Source organism: Musa acuminata, chromosome BXJ3-5 (assembly GCF_036884655.1).
Source record: "Musa acuminata AAA Group cultivar baxijiao chromosome BXJ3-5, Cavendish_Baxijiao_AAA, whole genome shotgun sequence".
NCBI lineage: Eukaryota > Viridiplantae > Streptophyta > Magnoliopsida > Zingiberales > Musaceae > Musa > Musa acuminata.
In genome coordinates, this window is record NC_088353.1 from 7,728,986 (window position 1) to 7,752,500 (window position 23,515).

General features: G+C 42.2%; 2 protein-coding genes and 1 long non-coding RNA gene across 6 annotated transcripts; all 3 read right to left on the reverse strand.

Moving 5' to 3' along the window:
• Positions 1–8,582: 8,582 nt before the first annotated feature.
• On the reverse strand, positions 8,583–13,991 carry LOC103985012 (uncharacterized). 2 transcript variants are annotated; one of them, XR_001978132.2, is made up of 4 exons: positions 13,724–13,991; positions 13,441–13,590; positions 9,148–9,341; positions 8,583–9,058 (listed from the first exon to the last, which is right to left on the reverse strand). It is a non-coding gene; the product is annotated as an uncharacterized LOC103985012 (long non-coding RNA). The 2 variants fall into 2 exon arrangements; XR_671688.3 differs by having other exon boundaries at positions 13,706–13,991.
• A 270-nt stretch (positions 13,992–14,261) lies between these two features.
• On the reverse strand, positions 14,262–16,807 carry LOC103985013 (uncharacterized). 2 transcript variants are annotated; one of them, XM_065150564.1, is made up of 5 exons: positions 16,366–16,807; positions 15,800–16,052; positions 15,247–15,340; positions 14,779–14,816; positions 14,434–14,668 (listed from the first exon to the last, which is right to left on the reverse strand). In XM_065150564.1, exons 1-5 carry the CDS (start codon positions 16,695–16,697, stop codon positions 14,576–14,578), a joined length of 810 nt encoding a protein of 269 aa, XP_065006636.1. In that variant the 5' UTR covers positions 16,698–16,807; the 3' UTR covers positions 14,434–14,575. The 2 variants fall into 2 exon arrangements, with proteins under 2 accessions (XP_009400895.2, XP_065006636.1); XM_009402620.3 differs by lacking the exon at positions 14,779–14,816 and having other exon boundaries at positions 14,262–14,668.
• Positions 16,808–17,819: 1,012 nt separating this feature from the next.
• Positions 17,820–23,144, reverse strand: LOC135637541 (coatomer subunit alpha-3-like). Of its 2 annotated transcripts, none has more exons than XM_065150116.1 (4): positions 22,935–23,144; positions 22,590–22,822; positions 21,406–21,897; positions 17,820–21,046 (listed from the first exon to the last, which is right to left on the reverse strand). In XM_065150116.1, the coding sequence occupies exons 2-4, from the start codon at positions 22,795–22,797 to the stop codon at positions 18,096–18,098; spliced, it is 3,651 nt and encodes a 1,216-aa protein (XP_065006188.1). In that variant the 5' UTR covers positions 22,798–22,822; positions 22,935–23,144; the 3' UTR covers positions 17,820–18,095. The 2 variants fall into 2 exon arrangements, with proteins under 2 accessions (XP_065006188.1, XP_065006189.1); XM_065150117.1 differs by having other exon boundaries at positions 22,590–22,864.
• Between the last annotated feature and the right edge of the window lie 371 nt (positions 23,145–23,515).

Genomic DNA, 23,515 nt, shown 5'->3' on the forward strand with positions numbered 1-23,515 from the left:
CACAATATATATATATATATATATATATATATATATATATATATATATATATATATATATATATATATATATATATATATATATATATATATATATATTTGTGTGTGTGTGTGCAATAGTTATAAAGTAATATACGCCAAAATATAATAAGAAAAAAGATTTTGATTTTGTATCAAGTCACACGTGTCATCACTCACGTGATTGGCTTGCTGGGCACCTATAACTAGCAATCTCCCACTTGACTTAAAGTCAATCACCTATGTGTCTGATCCCCATCAAACCCTGTGACGCTCAAAGATAATCTGAGACAACGGCTTTGTCAGTGGATCTACAATGTTATCTTCAGATGGAACTCTTTCTACTACTACATCTCCTCGGGTTACGATCTCTTTGATAAGCTAGAACCTCCTCTGAACACTTCTGATGAGACCCGGGTTCCCTTATTTGAGTAATCGTTCCATAGTTGTCGTAATATAAGGAAGTCGACTCCTCGCTACTCGGCTCGACTCCCAAATCTGTGATGAACTTCTTCACCCAGACTCCCTCCTTTGTTGCATATGATACAGCAATGTACTCCGCCTCTATGGTCGAGTCAGCAGTAGTATGTTGCTTGGAACTCTTCCAGCACACTGCTCCTTCATTCAAGGTATACACATACCCTGAATTAGTCTTGCTATCATCGACATCAGATTGAAAACTTGAGTCTGTGTAGCCTTTAACCTTAAGGCTACTACCTCCATATACTAGTAAAAGATCCTTAGTCATTCTCAAGTACTTAAGGATACACTTTACTACTTTCTAGTGCTCCAAGCTTGGATCCGCCTGATACCTGCTCATGACACTCAGAGCATGCGCTATATCAGGCCTAGTACATAGCATGACATATATGATAGACCCTATTGCTGAGGCATAAGGTATCATATCCATGTTTGCCCTTTCTTTTGGAGTCTTTGGGGACATACTCGTAGAAAGCGATATCTCATGTCTCATCGGTATGAGACCTCTCTTGGAATTTTTCATGCCAAACCTTTTGACAATAGTTTCTATATACTTGGACTGGGACAAGCCAAGCATCCTCTTGGATCTATCTCTATAGATTCGAATCCCCAAAATATAGGATGCTTCCCCTAAGTCCTTCATGGAGAAGTGTCTAGATAACCAAGCCTTTACTGTTGATAGCATTCCTACGTCATTCCCAATGATCAGGATGTCATCTACATATAACACCAAATAGGTGATAGCGCTCCCACTTACCTTCCTGTACACACAAGGCTCATCTTCGTTCTTAACAAAGTCATAAGATCTGATTGCCTCATCAAATCTTATGTTCCAACTTCGGGAATCTTGCTTTAGTCCATAAATGGATCTAAGCAACCTATATACCTTATCTGAGTAGTTCTTGGACACGAATCCCTCAGGTTGCATTATATACACCTCCTCCTCGAGGTTCCCATTGAGGAATGTGGTTTTCACATCCATCTGCCAAATCTCATAATCATAGTATGCTGCAATAGCCAATAGAATTCTGATGGATTTTAGCATTGCTACGGGTGAGAAGGTTTCGTCATAGTCAACACCTTACCTTTGACGATACCCCTTAGCCACTAGCCTTGCTGTATAGGTCTCTACCTTTTCATCTACTCTGATCTTTTTCTTAAAGATCCACTTGTAACCGATGGGTACAATACCTTCGGGCGTATCAACTAGGTTCCAAACTTTGTTGGAGTACATAGAATCCATCTTAGAATTCATGGCTTCTTGCCACTTCCCGGAGTCTATACTCATAATAGCCTCCTCGTAGGTCTGAGGATCAATATCCTCAACATCCTCTCCTCTAATATGTCCCACATATCTCTTAGAAGGATGAGATACTCTATCAGACCTACGTAAAGTTGAAACTTGTGTATTAGGTACCTGAACAGACTCGAACTGTAGAGTGGTGCTTGAGCTTTGTTCTCCAACCTCGCTCAACTCTATCATGCTCCCACTATCTCCGCCAAGAATGTGTTCCTTCTCAAGGAACACTGCTCTCTTAGCTACAAAGACCTTTTGGTCCTCGAGATGATAGAAATAATACCCACATGTTTCCTTGGGGTATCCCACAAATTTGCATCGCTCTGTCCTCGATTCTAACTTATCGGGGTTGTGTCTTTTAACGTGGGCAGGGCAGCCCCAAATCTTAACAACCTTAAGATTAGGCTTCTTCCCTTTCCATATCTCATATGGTGTAGACACTTACCGACTTAGTTTGAACTCTGTTCAGAAGATAAACTGAGGTTTCTAGGGCATATCCCCATAATGAGATAGGTAGGTCAACGAAACTCATCATGGACCGTACCATGTCTAATAGCATATGATTTCTCCTTTCAGAGACACCATTGAGATGAGGAGTATAAGGAGGTGTCCATTGGGATAATATCCTATGGTCCTTGAGGAACTGAGTAAACTCTGTACTTAAGTACTCACCTCCTCGATCTGAAATAAGAGTTTTGATACTTTTTCTAGTCTGGTTCTCCACCTCATTCTTATACTCTCTGAATTTCTCAAAAGCCTCGGACTTGTACTTCATTAAGTACACATATCCATACCTTGAAAAATCATCAGCAAAGGTAATGAAGTAGGAGTAACCACCAATGGCATGAGTTGACATGGGTCCACATACATCACTATGTATGAGTTCCAACAGCTCAGTGGCTCTCTCTCAAGTTCCACTAAATGGATAGTTTGTCAGTTTTCCATGAAGGCAAGGCTCGCAAGTCGCATATGACACATAGTCGAATGGATCTAGATATCCATTATTTAGCAACTTTTGAATCATTCTTTCATGGATGTGACCTAGCCTACAATGCCACAGGTATGCACTGTTTATCTCATCTCGTTTCCTCTTGGACACATTTACATTCATGATATGTTGAGTAGTGTCTAGCATAAACAAACCTTTATGCAATATTCCTCTCGCCAATCTCCCCTCGACTTTGCTAGAATTTACAATAAATTGTAGATGTGATAAGCAATACTATTATCCAATACCAATGCACTATCATAAAAATCTAATAATTGGAGATTGATCATGAATGTACCTGAAGCTTCTCCAAGCTTCTATTTCGCCTCTCTACAAGGTACTCTTTGCAGTTCCTCTTCCAGTGTCCATCTTTACCAAAATGGAAGCACTGGCCTTTGTCCTTTGTTGGGTCTTTCTTAGCAACCTTTGCTTTACCTGGTCTGCCCTTGCCATTTCCCTTCTTAAGGGACCTTTCTGCTTTCCTTTTCTTTCTGGTCTCACCAGTATAGAGAACTGACTTCTCTTTCTTAATAGTACTCTCTACCTCCCTTAACATATTGAGATAGGAGAGTCACCTCAAGCTTGTTCATATTAAAATTCATTATGAACTATGAAAAGGAATCTGGTAGGGACTGAAACACAATGTCCACACACAAGTTATCCTTTAGGACCATTCCTAGACCTATGAGTTTTTCTATCCACTCAATCAGCTTTAGGACATGGTTCTAAACCGGTGTCCCCTCAGTCATCCTAGTGCGAAAGAGGCTCTTGGATATCTCATATCGCTGAGTTCTTCCCTGTTCCTTAAACAATTTGCGGACATGTAAGAGAATGGATCTGGCATCCATCTTTTCATGTTGTCTCTGTAACTTAGGATTCATAGAGCCCAACATATAGCACTGAGCAAGAGTGGAGTCATCAATGTACTTTACGTAGCGAGCGATCTCATCCTCGCTTGCCCCTTCTTCGGGCGTAGACATCACTGTATCAAGGACGTACACGATTTTCTCCGCTGTGAGAACAATTCTCAAGTTACGGAGCCAATCCGTATAATTTGGACCAGTGAGGCGGTTGACATCAAGTATGCCACGTAAGGGATTTGAAAGTAACGTTTTCTAAAAATAAAGATGCAGCAGAAATGAATAACATGCAGATTTTGCAAGAAATAAACTATCAAGATATGAACTTCTATCTTAATATGCTCCCACTATTTTACTAACGAGTCACGTGACACCCTCAGCACATAAAACGAAAGTCTCCGGCAGACTTCTAGTGGGGATCAGGATCCAATCAGCGTCTTAGTGTAACCTCGAGGGACTTGACCAATCACACTAAGCCTAAAAGGTAAACAACTCTTGCCGATCACAACTCCTTATGATTCCCGTCTTGTTCGGCCTTTGAATCACCATGGTCCCGAGGGACTCGACCAACCATGATGCTCGGTTAAGTTAACACCTTCTTTACAAGATAAGTCTGATTTGATGTTATACCCTCGAGGGACTCGACCAAGCATATCATGCCCTCAGGTCACCGGTGACATCTCTATGTCGTAAGCAAGATAGCGAATCGCGATATAGGTGAGTCTCGAGGGACTCGACCAACTCAACATATACCGAGAATCGGTTCCTACTTATAACGATGGAAGGTCACGTGGGTCAATATAATTGCCTCACGTTTACCGACTTGATATTATCGAGAGAGATTTTTTTATGATTTGGTCTTCTAATATGACATGTCACACATATACATATTTAATATATATCTACATCGCATGCAAATATACATACATATCTAGTATGTGTATAAGCAATCACACCAAATGATCATAGGCCACAACCTAATGTGATTAGGCCCGAGCCAGTAGGCCTAATCACTCACATCAAGATCTATGTGTGCAACGGTGCATCTCCATGCCCTGTGATCGTCCATCTCGTCCTCGTCGGTTCCGTCGACATCTTGATGCATCGCGATCGTCCGTCTCGTGGGTCCCGCTATCGCATCCATGCTCCCGCTGTGCCTCCTCATGTGATTACAACTTAATCATAGGCACGCAGGCCCGACAATAAACGAGAAATATAATGGAGGCTCGCAAACCTCAATAATAATAATCACAAGTACACACATCACACGGTCCATGATCATCCGTCCACACATTATACATCACATGTATAAATAATTATCATAATGTAGGACTACTAGATAATAATAAAAATAATAATCAACTAAACTTTTTAATTAATTAATATTTTCTGAAATCAGGGACATGTAGGGAATTTTTGAATTCCTAAGGGTATTTTCATAATTTGGACAAAAGACAGAAACTGAAATTTCTCAAATTTCGAGGGGCAAAACTATCTTTTGCCTAGAAAACCCTAATGCTCTACTCCCCTTTGCGGCTGTCGTCGCCGCCACCCTGCTGGCGGTGGCCTGTGCGGCGGGGCGCGGGGGCGCCGCCCTTGTAGGTGGGCGCCACCGTGGGTTGGCGCCCCTATGGATGGCGCAGCCCCCGCAAGCGTTGTGCCCGTGGGTGCAGTGCCCCGCCGGGCGGCCACCCCTGGGGGGGGGAGTTTGCCCGCAGGAGCAGCGGTCGCAAGCACCTCAGCCCGCAGGCGTTGCGATCGCAGGCGCCTCGCTCGGCGATGCCTCTGCCCGCGGGTCCAGCACCCGCAGGCGTCGCCCTTGCGCGCGGGCATAGTGCCCTCCTTGCCTGTAGCCCTGCCTAGCAGCGTCGTGCGGCAACGACCGCGGGTGGGGCACCCGCGGGCTGCAAGCCTGCTGCAAGCAGGCCGTCGACCGGCTGCTATAGGCGCAGCCCCTATGCTGCCTGCCTTTGGCTGCGCTGCACGCACACAGATCGAGGGCAACAACTGTTGCTGCCCTCCCTTGTTTTTGCGTCAACGATTTTGACGTGAAAAGTTTTTCCTAAACACAACACACGCAGTTCAAAACCAATCATTCGCACGAACAACCTAGTTCTGATACCACTGTTGGAAAATCTTGGGGGCGACATCACATGCGCAGCGGAAGAACAAGAAAACAAAATCCCCGATTCCCAAAGAGATGTTCGTCGTCGTGCGAAGATTGGTGCGCAAAACCCGCGAAACTTAAAACTGCGTATAGAGTAGATTGTGTTACCTAGGGAGATCGTATATCCCTATTTCCTTGCAGATCCTTAGGAGAGGGTGAAGGAGGTCAAGCGTCCTCCTCTCTAGCGGGGATCCACATAGCAGGGCTACGACGACGCTGCTCAAAACTCCAGGCCTACTCTGAGGTGAAGAGGGGGAGGAGAATAGGAGAGGCAAGCAAAGGCTCTAGCCTATGAGGCTCTGAATCCCTCCTATTTATAGAGGCCCCCTATCAAACCCTAATGGATCCTCCCTTAGTAAGTATTGGATCTGCATCCAATAAGACAATGGCTCCGTCGGATATCTCATATCCGAACCTCTACTCATCGCAATGCCTACCATATGTGTGTGACCCTCTAAGCCCAATATCGAGCTGGTCATGAGTCATACCTGTCAGAACTCCTTCTAACTCAGTGAATTATTATCTCTGTAATAATTCACTTGACTCATCGACTACGGACGTACTAGGCCACTACGCCGTAGCCCCCAGATGATATAGGGGAATCCAATCCATTGGACCTGTCTGTCCTTAGTTACCGTGTACCTATAGTCCCTCATCCATCTAATATTCCAGAGACCGTATATCGAGCATGGTGTTGTCAGACCCATACGGTTTCTACTTGAGTCTCGCTCTAATCGGATTCTCTTGGAGAACTCTTTTCTCTCTCAACCTGAATGACCCTAACTAGGGATTGTTTGAGCAAGAACACATGGGATATTCTTCTCATGACGCCGAGAGTGGATGATCCTCTATCGACACTCAATAGCCCTCATAAGGTCGACTACCATTCCCAATGACCAACTGTACTAGATCTGTGACAGCCAAACCTATAAGTCTGGTATCAAAGAGTGGAGCACTCATACAGGACATCCTTGGTGTCTCAAGTCTAAGGACCAGATACACCACTAGGACTATAGAATCGTTGTCTGACAATAAGGCATCATCAACCATCCAGCATTCCGTAAGCGGATCAATCAGTGAACTCATTCTCCAATGAGCATCTGTATTGTATCTCTAGTGTCCCTACACGAGCAGCTATGAGACCAACTGTATCCATCATATGGACGGGTATACAGCACACCAGTCTGTCCGGTTATCACCATGTCCCTCTCGAGTGACCTATGATTGGGATTATTTATGATATGTTTAAAGGTGAATCGATTTCATTATCGTGATCTCATCACGATCCGATTCCCATTGCACAAACCAAAGGACATCACTATATATATATATATATATATATATATATATATATAGTTATAAAGTGATATACGTCAAAATATAATAAGCAAAAAGATTCTGTATCAAGTCACATGTGTCATCACTCACGTGATTGGTTTGCTAGGCACCTATGACTACACATACACTGGATGGCAACTCCCGGGTCGAGATGCTCGTGGCTCGAGGGTGATCGCTTTCCTACAAAAATGACCTTCGTCGGGTGATTCTCAACTTTGGCCCCTCCGACAAGCAAGTCAGTAGTTGTTTTTCTCTTTTTTGTCCTCTCCCCTAGTCGGATGTCGGTCAGGAGCTTTTATACTACTGTACGAGGGTCAGTCGTACGCGGGTTTGGCGTGGTGGCCATTCCTCGAGGGATGAGACGATACTTTTGTGCGGTCGTCGTCTCGGGACGCACGGAACGGCGCTAGACGGCATCGTATCGAGCTTCCGGGACGGGACATACCAAACAATACCTTGGTACGGATTCTGACTTGGCGCGTAGGGGTGCTCCCCTTGCTGACTCGGCTGTAGCACAGCGTGGCATCGATTATGACGTGTCTTGAACCTAAAATATACCTTATCAATTCCTCCCCCACACAAGTTATCATTTATGACCATTTCTAGACCTATGAGTTTTTCTATCCATTCAATCATCTTTAGGATATGGTTCTAAACCGGTGTCCCCTCGATAATCCAACTTGAGCTGCCATGAAATATGTGACAAGGAGCTCTACCATCTTCCCGGTTTGCTTCAGAAGAATAGTGAGGAGATCCGTGCCATTCTTCCTTCTACACTACCATATATGGCACGAAGAATGGTCTTTGATTCACGTGGATCTCACCAAACCAAGGGAAATGATTCCGACTCCGTGGACTAGGGATTAAGACCAGTGATTCCTCTTGGAATGCATTCAAGAAGAAGACGAGGTCGACGAAAACTCTGCACCACCTACTCCTTGATGCTGCAATTATTGTAGCGAATGCGGTCATCAGCAGTCCGTAGTCATGCCAAAGCAGGTCGGTAGTCCTTTTTATTCCTCGTGCTTGTAGTCGGTATTCGTCGGTTGGAACGACGTTATCAGACTCCACACGCTGCCCCTCGAACATACCCTACGAGTGCATTACCACTGTCGATGAACACAATCTCCACGAAGATCTCCGGTCCACCGAATCTATTACCAGTTGCCAATGGGAATGTTCTCGACATCCATCAGCCACATTACACGCCAATTGTTGTGGTGTCTTGCAACATCACCATTCAGGGGCCTCTCTTCCCTGTCGATGGCAACAATTATGAGCATTTTTTTTTCTTTTCATTCTTGCTCAAGAAAACAACACCTGCCACAGCCTTATATGGATATGTGGTAATCCAAGAAACTTTACACTTGATATTGATTATTTTGTTCTTTTCATATAACTGATGGCAGATGCAGACCACTGTTGACAAAAGATGTCAAGATATCGCAAAAATACCATCACACAAACTTCTTACATTGATACATTTGAATCACCAGAAAGACGTACTAAAATCCAAGGACATCTTTCCTGGACAAGAAAGTTTATATGCATGACAAACTCATGAACAAGCCCAATGGTACTTACTAAACGAATAATCCACAGGAGCAACCTGAAAATATCCTATTAGCTATTACAAATTGGCTTCAGACTCGGCATAATCCAGTATATGGAATGGTCAGAACAGGCTGCTGCCGTAGTTCAGTAGGTGTGGATGTTGCTTTACTAAGATTGGTAGAGAACCATGTGAGGATTTCTCCAGACTGCAAAGCCACTCGCTTCAAACCGAAGGCCAATGCAGTCTTGTGCCGATTCAATCCCAAGTTACCGATGGCATGCATGAGTGCAGCATCACAACCTGCCTTCATCGCTGCCATAATGGATTTGGTTTCCTTTCTTCAACACATGTAGCACCTAAACCCAGGATTATATGTAGAATTTCCTTGTTAGTTAAACAAAGCACACCAGAGAGGAAAAGGAGGCAAGGAGAGAGAGAGATGCACCAGAGAGAAGAAAGAGAGTCTCATTATCGATCGCCACTGTATCGACTTGTAGACCTCAATGAACTTCATATTCTCCTATCAGCCATGACAACTTGAGTGTTTTAACATCATTATTCCAATCAACTATTTTTTTGTCCTTTCTCCGATCGTTCATAATTTTCTCCCTTCTATGCTCCTTCTGTGAGGGCTTTGATCTGCTATCAAAATTCATGGCTCTTTTGTAAAGCCGAAACTCTACTAAACTCTGCGATTAAAAACTTGGTTTTTAACAGTTTCTTGATTGATAAGCGGCTTCCTTCTGAGTTAATTATATAATGGATTTTCCAATTTAAAAACTGAATAATGCTTGGTAATTAAATATATTTAAGCAAAGCATCAGTTGCAAATCACTCCCAACATGAACAATCAATTTCCATTTTTTACTTAAATTAAAACACACAAATTAGAATTTAGATTCTTACGATTATGGAATGAAGAAGTGAATTTGATACCAAGCAATTTAGTTTATCTGTTAGTTGAATAACTTCTATTAATTTAATTAAATTTTGCATATATCAAAAGTTCATACAAAGTGTAGAATAAAATGGAAGAAATCAATTTCGTTATTCATTAAAAATTATAAATCTTTATCACATCTTTACAATAGATGAACTTCTATCAGTCAATAATATCATAAAAAAATTATTATATTCAAATTAAATAAAAAATATTATGTTTTTTGAAGGAATGAACATATCGTATATTTGATTTAATATAATAATTATTATTTATTATATTTTTTTTTTCATTGTATTTGTACAAGGCACTAGAACATTGTAATGGATAATAAAAAATGGATGAAGCTTGCTATCGGCAACCCTAGTAATTGGTAAGCTTTAAAAAAAATAAGATATACTTTTATTATTTACAAACCCTCCATTATCAATCTATATATTTTTGTTTCCACGACCCTTAACGCCACTCGTAATCGCTCCCTTGCCGCTTGCTGATGGGGGCCAAAGGAGAAGGGGGATTATTGACTAGTATAAGAAGGAATCACAGCATTCCAAGTCTTCCTTAAGTTTGGAGGACAATCGATTGCAAGAAAAAGACGAGGATTTGAGATGAAGAGTTCACATGTTGATCAACACTTCTTGAGGATTCGATGATCGGGTTTTCGTATGTATTGAGGAAGAGATGTGGAAGGGCCAAGCTCCGGCCACGGCAGCCACAGCGATGACAATGGAGGTTGGGTACCACGACATCCGAAAGCACCCGTGGGGGCGATTCATGACCAAGATCGGGACCCTTGAAAGAAGGCCTATGGTACCCAACCCCAATGGACGTTGGGTACCACAGGCTCATTGGGCGACTCCCCAATGAGCTAATTATTTATTTTATATATATATATTTCATTGTATTTGTATAAGGGACTAGAACATTGTAATGGATATAAAAAATGGATGAAGCTTGCTACCGGCAACCCTAGTAATTGGTAAGCTTTAAAAAATAATAAGATATACTTTTATTATTTACAAACCCTCCATTATCAATCTTTATATTTTTGTTTCCACGTCCCTTAATGCCACTCGTAATCGCTCCCTTGCCGCTTGCTGATGGGGGCCGAAGGAGAAGGGGATATGTGATTATTGACTGGTGTAAGAAGGAATCGCATCAATCCAAGTCTTCCCTTAGTTTGGAGGACAATTGATCGCAAGAAAAAGAGGATTTAAGATGAAGAGCAAATGTTGATCAACTGTTCCCCTCCACGCCCCTCCACGCTTCTTGAGGATTCGATGATCAGGTTTTCGTGTGTATCGAGGAAGAGATGTAGAAGGGCCAAGCTCCAACCATGGCGACCACAGCTATGACAACGGAGGTTGGGTACCACGGCATCCGAAATCGCCCGTGGGGGCGATTCGTGACCAAGATCGGGACCCTTGAAAGAAGGCCTAGGTGTGATTCAGCACCTCCGACTCCCCAAGGGCACCGCCTAGGCCTATGACGCTGCCGCCACCGCCTTCCACGGGCCCAAGGCTAAGACCAACTTCCCCTCCACCCCCTCCTCTACGTTACCTCTCGTCCCTCCCTTCCGCTCCCCCTTCACCATGTGATTCGCCTTTAGAGGGCGTCACCCAATGTAGTCCCCGCCTCCACTATAACGATTGATGTACAGCAGCCTCAGAAACACCGTGGAGTCCTTCAATAAGCCCCGGATAACCACAACGGGTGCGTCGGCCCACGTCCGAGCGTTGCATCGCAGGAGGCAAGACAACCTGCCACCCTAATGTGTCCTTATCGATGAGGAGGACTACCACAGTGACTGTGGGTCGTCGTCCTCGGTCATGGGCGACGACAACGGCGATATCGCATCGGCGTGCCCACAGTTGTTGCCCTTCGATCTCAACCTCCTTTTGCCAGCAGCTAATGACTTCCATACCATGGCCCTTCACCTCTGAGGCTTTGATCTAATGCTAAATAATAGAGAAGATGAAGAAGGGAAAAAGGGAAAGATACGAGGGAATTTACATTTATTTACAATTTACATAGCGGTATCTTAGAAATATATAAAAAAATTTAAACGGGATTATAAATAGCAAAAGAAGCTTGATATTGAGAGCACCTTTTTACTATTGACAATATTTCACTATTGATTTTTTTCAAAAATAATAAAATATTATTTTATTATTTATAATCTTATTATTATTGACTTTATTTTTTTTCCTATAACCCCTTATTTCATCTGCTCGTCATCGACGTCGCTCACTGTTGATGTCATCACCATCAACATCGCTTATTGCGGATGCCACTCACTGTGCACGTTGTTCACCACCCCATCCGACACCTCTCTACTCAATGTCAACATTGTGGATGCTTGCTCAACACTCGTCGCAGGTGTAGTTAGAGGTGATGCCACTCGTCGCTTCTTCGCTCACTGTCAACATCGCTGGCCGCTCTAGGAGAAGGCAGGAAGAAGGTAGATCCAGCCAATGATGCCTAACCAAGAAGACCATGTGGGGCTTCCAAAGGCCCTTCCAGGAGAAGGAGCAGTAGTAGCAGAAGGGAGTGAAAGCAACGACAAAGGTCAATGAGGAGCGGAAGGGGTCATACAGAGAGGAGTTGAAGCCGTTCGAGGCAGCAAACGAGGAGTAGAACAAGCGTGCAATTGCCATAGTGGTGGCCATCACAATTGTGGCAGAGTTAGTCACGGCCACGACTCATGCAATGGCAATGGTCGTCCTACTAACCAACAGTAGCAGAATAAGAAGAGGAGGAAGAAGAGAAGAAAGGAGAGGTGGAGGAAGAGGAGGGTATTTACTGCCATTTGTAAAGGGGTACTTTAGAAATACTAAATGTTCTTAAGATGGGGTTGTGTTTGGATTGGTAAGTATTTTGAGATTCCTAGAGCAAGATATAAGTAATACTTTTGGTGCTCCTAAGTTTTTCTCTAAGGTGTCTGTGCTCTCTAGGGTTGCTAGAGAGGGTGAGAAAAAGATGTATTCTTCGAGGTTAAAGAATTTGATTTTTCTCCGTGGATGTAGGCAGGAGTTTTCAAACCATGTTAAATCTTGCATCAATCTTTTGATATGTTCTCAAATATTGATCATTTTTTGTGTTTTGGAAGTCTTTTCTCCTTCCCCAACAAAATGGTATTAGAGCCTAAAAGATCTAATGATCAAAAATTCAATAAGCATGAACAATAAAATTGAAAGAAGCTTAAAGCAAAAGTATTTTCTCTTCAAGAAGCATAGAAGTGAATAAAATACTCACCAAGGGAGAGATTATTGAGATTGACAAATATTTTGAAATTCTTAAAGCTAATATCCTACAAGAATAAGAAATTTTAATACAAGAAGGAGTCGTGGAGGAAGAAAACTCTGATAATTAAGGTTTGATTCTTATATAAATATCTCGTGTATCTCTAGCTTTTGGTGGGAAAAGAAGTAAGATGTAAATAATACTTTTGATGCTCCTGAGTTTCTCTCTAGAGTGTACAAGATGGTTTAAGATTTTTTTTAAGGTTTATATAAAAAAATGTACAAGAAAATTTATCTTTGAGTGAAGATAATTTGTAATTAATATCGTGCGGTGAAGAATTTGATTTTCTTTCTATAATATAGGATAGAGTTATCTAACAAAATTAAATCTTGTGATAATCTTGACTCGCATCCTGACATATTTTAAAGAATAAAAAATGAGTTACTAATAAAAATCTCCAAAGCAAAAAGGATTGCTAAAAGAAATCTTCGAATTGAATCATCCATCGCAAGCGAAATACCAAGAAAAGAAGAACCCCGAAGCAAAAGATATTACCTTCTTATCACGGAAGGGGACAAATGTTTGATTATGGAGACTAGAGACAAAACGGCGTCGTTTCCTCTCCGGCTCCCCGGTGCTCTCCGTAGCCCCGATAACTTGCTACAGGAAACGCTAGGTAGCTGCTCGACTCTCATGCACAGGCCTCTGTCAACAAAAAAAGGATCAGAACGGGTTCCTCGATCAAAACAAGGGATCTAATCTTAACTCATAGATCGCGTTAAAGGAGAAAACAAAAGGGGGAATAGCAGGAAAACCGAACTAGGGCAATAAGGGGAACCTTCCGCAGGAAGATGTGATCTTTCGCTGCTCTCCAGCCTCCAACGGCAATTATGAAGCAAGAATTGGTAGGGCGAGTGTAAGCAAGCCAGCGAGTAAAGTCGACATCGTCATCGTCTTTTGAGAAAACAAAGGGGGTATTGTCGTCATTCAACGGTGCCGTCCGGTCACCTTCTGCCCGCTGTTCATACGCTTCGCCCAAAGGTGAGCTGTGCCTTCTAAGACGGGGCAACGACGAGGGAAACGCGGCAAAGGTAATACATTATCTTTCCTTCCATTTTGCTAACACACTGTGTATAAATTATCCTATCCATGTGATATTTTCTATTTATCCTTCTTTTTTTATGTTATTAAAACTATTTTTATATTAAAAATAAATTATATAAATAAGATTTGATATTATGACTTTGTGAGAAATAATTAAAAGTCTTAACCAACTAAGTTAATTGACAGCTTTAAATTATTAGAAAGTTGATGTAAACGATTATCTTTTAATTAAAACACAATCATTATTATTTAAGTTTTATACATCATGTATTAAATAAAAAAAACAAGGAGCTAATTATCCCCCAAAAAAGAGAAAAAATGAAAAATACTTTGCTCAAGCGTTGAGAGCTTTACATAAACTGCCTTCTTTAATACTGCAATTGCAATGCTGAAGAAAGCATACAAACCATCTCAGAGAACGATTGTTATGATCTCTGGATACGTATAACTACGACAACAATGAACACCATCACCGAGAGCATGAACGAAGAACGCACAGCGTCGTTGAAGGAATCGGTCTTGTCGTCAGTCCCTTGCGAGTGAAAGATCTCATTCATCAGCCTCGTGATGTGATCAATGAACTCCCTCACTTTGGCCTTTGTGCTGTGAAGTATCCAACGCAGAGATCCAATGGCGATGTCAGGGTCACCTTCTGCACTCGCTGTTCCATCGTCTCCAACTGCATTCAACAGTTGTTCAAGTCGAGTTGGACAGAGAAGCAATTGATGAGAGGGGTTCCATGAGAAACACAACATCAATGAGACTCCGAAACAAGACTGCCATGCTTACTTCCAAGCTCGGTTTCCTTGAAAGAAACTGCTTCAAGGCTGTAGAAAGATTCAGATTACACCGAGTATAGACAGACCCTTAAAGAGGAATTATGTGCTGCAAGGTTTTAAGCTTAATTACGGTCCCATTTTAAGCTTCAAAGAGATCCCATCAAATTTGTTTGGGTAAAATTTTCTTTGATACAGAACAAAATCAGGCATTAGGAAACAAGGATTATACTTCTCCTACCAATTAACTATGTCAGTCTTTAGTTTATCTACAAGAAATCTGTTGTCGGAGAGGATTAATGTCATGTTAACATAACATTAATTTTCATGACACAAGGAAACAAAATCATGAGATAATTAAGCGAATGCTTCACGCGGTAAGGATAAAGATACTGATGAACAATCAAGTTTCAAGATAAACTTTAATATGAAAAGATTAAGCAGATTAATCCATGGATTTAAAGAAAGATTTGGTACAAACCTTCACAGAAACACTTCTTCAGCTCCTGAACTGCTTCGTTCTTCATAACAGCATCCCATATAGCTTTATCAGATGAGAGTGAAACAACCATCCTCTGCAGGAGCAAACCCAAAATACATTGGCAGTAAGACTATTTATAATAAGGAATTATAAGACTGAGAAGGCTGCAGTTTCCGTCTTTATAATGGGTAGATATCTAATATTAACCAGTGTACATCAGATTACAATTCTTCTTTACTGAAAAAATGATGGAAGAGAAAGTAAACCTAAAGTATCCAATAACAAAATCATCAGACTAAATAAGGGAGATCATTCCTGTCTATAAGTTGCTGAATACCAATGACAAGCATTTACACGAGGAAGTTAATAAAATCAATTGTTGAAACTATTCCTTGTTCCATCATCCTGAATTCTTAATGAACTATTTCTTAATATTTACTGAATTCTTGCTGTATAATGCAGATCGTCACAGCAAATTCTGCCACAAGCTTACTCACTAGAGAAGCTGATGAAATTAGCAGGAACAAAGGAGTAATCAGGAAGTTTAGTTCACCTGAATAGATGGACTTATCTTCAGTAAATTGAATGCATCATAAACTTTCTCACATTGTTTCGACTGAGAAGAGTTTGAGCTGAAAAGGTGCATCGCGGGTTCAATCCAATCAGACTCAGATTCTGTGGAGAATTCAGCGGAGCAACCTCTTTCAAACTCATCAATTGAAACAATCTCCTTCTCAACTACTCCCTGAACCGAAATAGGAGATCCGTCTTCTGCAACCTGAGGCAATGTGACTGGTACAAGAAACCTACCACCATATACGTTGAGAATCAATTATATCTAATCAAGAAGGAGAAGAAATTTGTATCATCAAGCATGATTAGGGTGTTCAGAATTAAAAACGAAAATGGAATGAATTATGTAATGAATGGCATAACCATACTGTTTAAACTTTAAACTACATACAAATGTTATAAATGTTGTGGTTCCCAATTTCTTTTGCAAGCTTGAAAGAAGTCGAATTTGTTTCAAGTATTAAATACACTCATTTAGAATTCCTTTCTTAATCAGAGTGTTGAAGACTATGTGCAAGTTCTACAGACATAGCAGTAACAGCTTACCGCTGGAGAGCGGACACCGCCTCCTCGGCCTCCTCCTTCGACGGCTCCGTCTCGAACACGTACCGCTCCGAGACCCCGATCTCGTCGGCCGCTCCCGAATCTCCGCGTTCCCAATCCTCTCCGTCCGCGAACCACGGAAGCGAGCACCATCCTCTGGCCGATGCTGAGGTCCAGGGGGGCGATCCCGGCGGCGACGTTGCGGTGGGCGACGACACCACGACGACGCGCGTAGGCTTCGCGGCTCGCCCGGCGCCGTTGAGGTCGCCGCCGCCGACCTGCGTCCCCACCGCCCGGAGCATGCGCCCTCCACTCGTGACCGTCGACTTCCTCATCGCTCTCACTCTCCTCGTCGACAGGGGAGCGAGGAGGAGAGGCTTTTGTACAGTTGCGAGGAGCGTCGGGTGCTAACTGCGGCGCGGTGGAGTGGTTAACTTGGTGTGCGAGTGCGGAAGGAATCATCGGAAGAGACAAAAGGGCAAGAAACGGTCAGGATGTGTGTCAGGAGTTCGTTGATTATTAGAGCGACGTTAATACTCTTCATATGTTCAAATTAATAATTGGTATATGTATTTATAGTGATTAACAATCAAATTTATTGAGGTAAGTGTATCTAAAGAAATAATTTATTTCCACTTAATGAAAATATTACCTCATAATGGCCTAAGATATAATTTATCGTGTCACCAGAACTGCTATCATATGGAATGTAACAAGATTTAAAAAGTGTAGGAATAAAGAAGGTATTTGAATCATGTCAATAATTTTGGAACGTCGGGTAGCAATTGTTGGTGAATTAATTATTTTAGCATCTCAATGATGGATGGTTTTTTTTCTTCCCGGACACGAGGCATCGGATGCTTTGGGTTCGCATAGTGCGTGCTCGTCGGATCGAATCGGCCGCTACTTCTGAAATGGAAATAGTGCGTCATGTGTAGTTGAACATGAGACAGAATGTCCTCGCAAGAAACGTAATTAAATTAAACAATGGTTAGTTTCATGTTACAGCTCCACGACTTAGTTCACGACAGGAGGCGAGTTAGAGGACAATGCGTCGTTACATGCCAAGATCAACATATCATACCTATATCACGTAAGTCTGTGCATCTTCTCGAACATTGTGCACCCATGCTCTTCGTCAATAAATAAACAGAAATTTATTAGTATTTGCTACAGAACATGAACAGAAAGCATCTCCAGTAGTGAGTCCTACAGATTTATTAGTATGAATAATATGCCCGTTCTTGCTGCAATAACACTTCCAGCCATAACGGCTGCTAATGATTTCTGATGCAGAAGAAAACACATTGTAGTTCAAACAAATAACACAGAAAATTCACTCGGTTAAAGAGCATTCCACAATGAGCCATCACTTGTAAAGAACCACAAAAATAATTAAGTGCATGCAACAATAAAATTATTAACCATCTACAAAAGTCATTAAGGGCGGAAAGAAATACACAAAAATCCATACTGCATATTGTAATCAAATGTACCTTCTACAATGTTGTTCTAACACACTGCAAGATGTAGTAAAAAAAACCTGCCCTTGAAATCTCCCCAACTGGTCCAAAGAACTGGGCAAGATACTCAAAAACAACTTTCCCTACTATTATTGCTTGACCTTGCACATAATCAATGCGTCCCAGGCAAGATATAATATAACAGCAACAAGAAAAATAACAGAAAAGAGGCAAAGATAACAAGGAACAAAAGAAGTACCTTCTGCCAATTTATCTTATCTGTGTAGGAGAGCAGAGCAGGCCAGATGCATCCGCCCCTACCGCTGCAAGCTCACAAACAGCACAAAGCTGCCCTTCGATGGTTGGCACAAACCGAGCCCCACAATAAGGGCAAGAAACATCCTTCTGCCCACGGTAGATTGGAACAAAAGTAGCCCCACAAACCACGAATGGGTTCCTGTAATCATAATTAAGTTGGTTAACATCTTTCTTGTCACCACAATGTTGCAGCAATTGCCTAGCCTTTTTTGCTTGGACTTCTGTTGGGCTGTTCTCCAGAAGCATCCTGGCAAAATTGGCTGCTGTAGAGCAGTTCCCTCCCTTGTAGCAGATAGTCATAGCGCTTGTGAGGACAAGCCTCATGTGGATCTTCTGAAGCTTACAATTTGTAAAATAGGCTGCCAGCTCTTGCTGTCGAACCAAATTGTCTTTGATTTCCTTTCTTTTAAGCTCAATTTTCAAACCTAGAACATACTCTCTGGCTATCTCAATCAGTTCCTTCACTTCATCAACTTCCCTCCTTGAGTCAACAACAATAAGGGGGATAGTGTGCAAAATATTAAGAAATTGACGCAAAGCATCAGGGAACTTTCCTTCTGTTGTGGCTCGATAAGCTGCCTTAAGTTTCTCATCCATCTGTGAGAACTTGAATACAGGTGCTGGTGGACCCCTTACGTTAGGACTAGCAGACTCACTCCACCCTTTTTCAACAGCAAACGAAATAACCGGTGCAGTGGAAAGAGCACGCAGATAGGTATGACTGCCTGCATGAAGATCCATGAATAATGGCTTCAATGGTGCAAAGTTCTTTATAGCCAACTGCCGGCTGAGCAAGCGCATAGCAGTGTCAAAGTTTCCAGCTGCCACGTGTTCCCCAGCAAGTGATGATTTCTGGATCCAGATCTGACTAACTGGCATCCCAGGTGTAGGAACAACAAATAAAGAAGAGCGAGAATTGCCTGCAGCTTTCGGTGTATCCACATCAGCTGGTAATTCCAGATCTTCCAAGTCCCACCCTCCTTCCTCTTCATTCTCTTCAATTGCTTCGCCATCCTCAATATCTGCAACTATGTCACCATTCTGCATTGCTCCTTCGATGTCAACAATGTCCAGTTCCTCATCACCCCAGTCAGCACCAGGAGCATCCTCCTCTTCCTCCTGTCCTGCCCTCCCCAAATCCAAACCATTATCAAATATACCTCTCATTACCCTTAGTAATGGCCAATCCCCACAGCACATGAGCGGTGCAGGAGGCAGTAGAAGAGATTGTGGTTTTCCTTCGGGTAGTGATGGAACATTCTCTCCCAACTCAGTGGCAAGCCTATCAGCAACCTCCTTCAGTCCATGAGTGGCTGCTGTAACATATGCAAGAGGCAAATGACCAGCATTCTCCAATATTTTGACACGTTCCTGAATGTCGCCAAGATACAGTGCATTATGGAACTGACCCATGATATCATTCTTAATTTCAGCTATTTTCAGCATTTTGGAGAGCTTTTCTGTGTTCCCTGTTATAAGATAAAGAAATGATAGTCTCTCAAAGTTCTTTGTCCTCTGATATGCATATTCCACAATGCTAGTGTTTCCTTGTCGAAGGGCCTCAATGCCCAACCTGTACCAGTGGTCTTTATCATCAATCTCTTTTGCTGAAGCAACAGCAATTTGAATATTACCACTCTCAAGAGCCAGGTTAAACCGGGTCTTCTCATCCTTGACAAAATGGAGAGCAACTTCAGGAAAGCCTTTCTGTTGCAGATATGCAATTACAGCCTGCCCACATAACTGTGAATTCCTGATCATACTCATGACAAGATCATATCTTTTTCGCAGCAGGGAAAGCTTGAAGATGTACTCCGTAGCATCAATTGATATAACCTGGTTCTTCCCATCACGATCCAAGCAATAGATATTGCTTCCAGATACCTTGGTTATGTAAATAGGAATTTCCAGAGTTCTTATGATTCCACTGTCCCCATTAGGCAGGCAGTACTTGATGTGATTTAATGTCGTGTAAATGAAGACACCATTATCATCCCAGGCACCACTTTTTATACGAATAGTCTCATGCAGTGTGCAACGATGCACTAGTTTCTTATTAGCAATGACTATAGCATGTTTACTGAGCAACGCAACAGACTCCATGTCACTTGACCAAATAACGTACTTGACAGATGGAGTCTGCAGCTCCCCAAGGACAACCCTCTGCTGAAGATCAAAGATGGCCACCCTGTCCTCAGCCCTGCACAATACATTACCTGTCCCAGCATAAAATATTGCATCACTAGCAACTGGAAGAAGACCCTTCTTTACAATCTCGTTTTTCAGGTTTTTCACTACCACTTGATTACTACTCCTGTCCAGAACAGCAAACCTATTGCGGGCTATAAAAACCGCTGATCCACCAGCTCCTTTTTTTGCTTCCTGCATATAGTCACTCCTGCCAGATGCATCTTTAGGAACAATATATAGCTCATAAGTTCCGCCATCCACATCTGAACATATCAAGACAGCGTTCTCGGTAGGGCTATAAGACAATGTTCTAGGTCCCTGGTTTAAGCTGACAGAACCAGGCTTTCTTATAGGAACAACCTGATTATCCTTCTGGGTTGAGAACTCATATAAGCGCAAGAAGCGATCTTTGACATAGAATAGAGTATCACCACTGACAGAGAAAGCAGGGCGTTCTCTCTCCAACTTGAAGACGATCATGCCGCTATCATGACCGGCCGCAAGAAGGTTCATTTCTGGATGCGCAGCAAGAATCCAGAAGCGGTCATGTTCACGTCTAATTGTCTGAATACCTGTGCGTTTGTTAGCATCCCAAATGCGAATGCTTTTGTCCTCTGAGTTGGATACAATGACTTCCATCTTTGCATGGAACATCACGCAAGAGACGTTGTTTGTGTGCCCTCTCAGTGTGTCCACCTCCCAAGCCTTTGAATCTGTTCCACCAGAAGAGCACGCTTACATTAATGCATTTCTAGACTCATTAATTTTAGCAATATAACAATGAATTTGAATACTTATTCATATATACTGTACCAGTCACTACATGCCAGTTCAACAGGATTCTGGGGCAAGTATTAGTATGGAATTTGATTAATTAAGACCAACATTATCATAATTAACCCATGAGTCATCCACCAAATCATTATATTCTCATAATAAGATTAAGAACATAAGCATGCCCCTCCAACAAGGGCCATATGATATTAATAAGTTCCAGCGTTTCTTAAAATGTCTCGTTTATTCTTTCAATTTAATTTCTGAAAATCAATTTAACGTAAACTTGCCAAGTTACCATTCATTCTCCACAGTTTCACTTGCCGATCATCAGCACCAGACACAATAAGGGGCAAAGTAGGATGGAACGATGCCCAATTGACCCCACGATCATGACCTTCCAAGACATACTTGACAACTGCATCAATTCCCCCAAACAAATCTGTGTTCATCTGACTCAGACGCAGAATGTCATCAGCTGGTGCCACCTTCTTCCTCAGAGCACCAATATCCCAGACACGAATAGTCTGATCAAGGGAAGCCGATACAACCAGGTCTTCCTTCGGATGGAATGAGGCACACATGACATAGTGATTGTGCCCAGTCAATACAGAAATGCAGGTTCGTGATTGCCAGTTCCAAATCCTAATTGTTTGATCATCACTAGCACTAACAATCCAGGGGTGCTCATCATGGAATTGGACCGTGCGGATGTAATCAAGGTGCCCAAGAAGGGTAAACAAACAGCGGTGGGTCTTATAATTCCAGACCTTGATTTTGTAATCATCCCCTGCACATATAACATAATTGCTCTTTAGAAATGCATTATTCACAACAAGTTCTGATATATTACTATCAGAGAAGAAAACTATTGTAAATTAGAACATGCATGAACCTTCACAATGTAACAAGGACGAAACCTAAGTTCAACAATTTGGATTAGTTTTTGTGATAACTCCAGGCCATAGTTTCATGATCATGCCCACCAATATAACCTTAGTGTTAGCTAGATACGTACAAAGAATATTCTCTATTATCCTAACATAACCTTGCCGGACAAATGATCCCAAGAAACATAAATAATCCATAGTATCATCCTCGACTAGTGGATGAATGATCCTGAACTATTATGATAACAAAGTATCACTTCCATATTCAAAGTAATGCTGAGCAAAATAGGATCATTCAGTTGTAACAAAGTTCAAATCAAACTTCAATCACTGAATATAAAACCTCAGACGGCCCTCGAAGCATAAGAATCTGCAAGATAAAGCCCAACAAAATGCAGTTCATGGAATTTCCAATTAATAGACAAGATCCAATCGCTACAAGCAACACCAAGCCATAAATTCTTCACGGCAGCCCAGATCTAGATCCAGACTCGACATGCAAAGTCGGTACCTCCCAAATCAGGCAAAAACAGGTAAGATCGAGCATCAAGAGCAAGTATATAGTAACCACCCCACGGCAAGAACACATCACCTCCAGAGACGAAAAGGGGCTGCGACTTATGGAAGTGGACGCCGCGAACAGGACCGTCGTGCTCGTCGAATCGGTCGATGAGCGTGCCCATCCGGTAGTCCCATAGCTGGATCACACCGCTGTGAAGGCTGGCAAGGACCCAGGGGCGCTTGCTGTGGAAGCTCAGCCCCTTCACCCGGTTGCTCTTGGTCTCGAACTTGGTCAGCATCGCGGGCTTCCGCTCTTCGAACCCTCTTCACCAAGAGCTTGCAAGGTCAGAGATCGGTCCAAATAAACTAAATCATAAGGGCAGAGTTAGCATTAGGGTTGGGTCGAAGAGCCCAGATCTAGAGAGAAGAGATCGACCTCAGAATCTCGGATCCAGATCTAGAGAGACAAGGGAAGCAGAAGGACACGAAAAGGGATTCGGAGAGGCGCCCGGCGCCGCCTCAGCCGCCGTAGATAGGATAGCTGTCGCCGCCGAGGGAGGGGGAAAAGAGATCGCGCCACAACGAGGTCTCTCCCTCTCACACAGCCACTCTCCTCGTCTTGTGCTCTCTCTCTCTCTCTCTCTCTTTTCTTTTCTTTAATATTAATCTGTTTGATATATTTTGACGCGAATTTTAAACGTTATCGGGAGATCCAATAACCTGAAGCGAAGCGGTAACTTCTGCTCAAAACAATATTAATTGAAGAGGTAATCGGATCCGTCCAATAATTACTATTCCAACGTCATCCACTCGGATCTACACAACACCGGAAAATGGATCCGATATATCTACAAATCCGGGTATTGCGTCGTGTAGTTGGTTGACCTTAGCGTCTTAATTCTTATATTTTTAAAAATTATATTGATATTTATATAGTTATAAAAGTAAAACGATTAGATTCATTTACCTTAATAACATTAATTTTTATTGACGAAAATATGAAAATAAATGATTAAA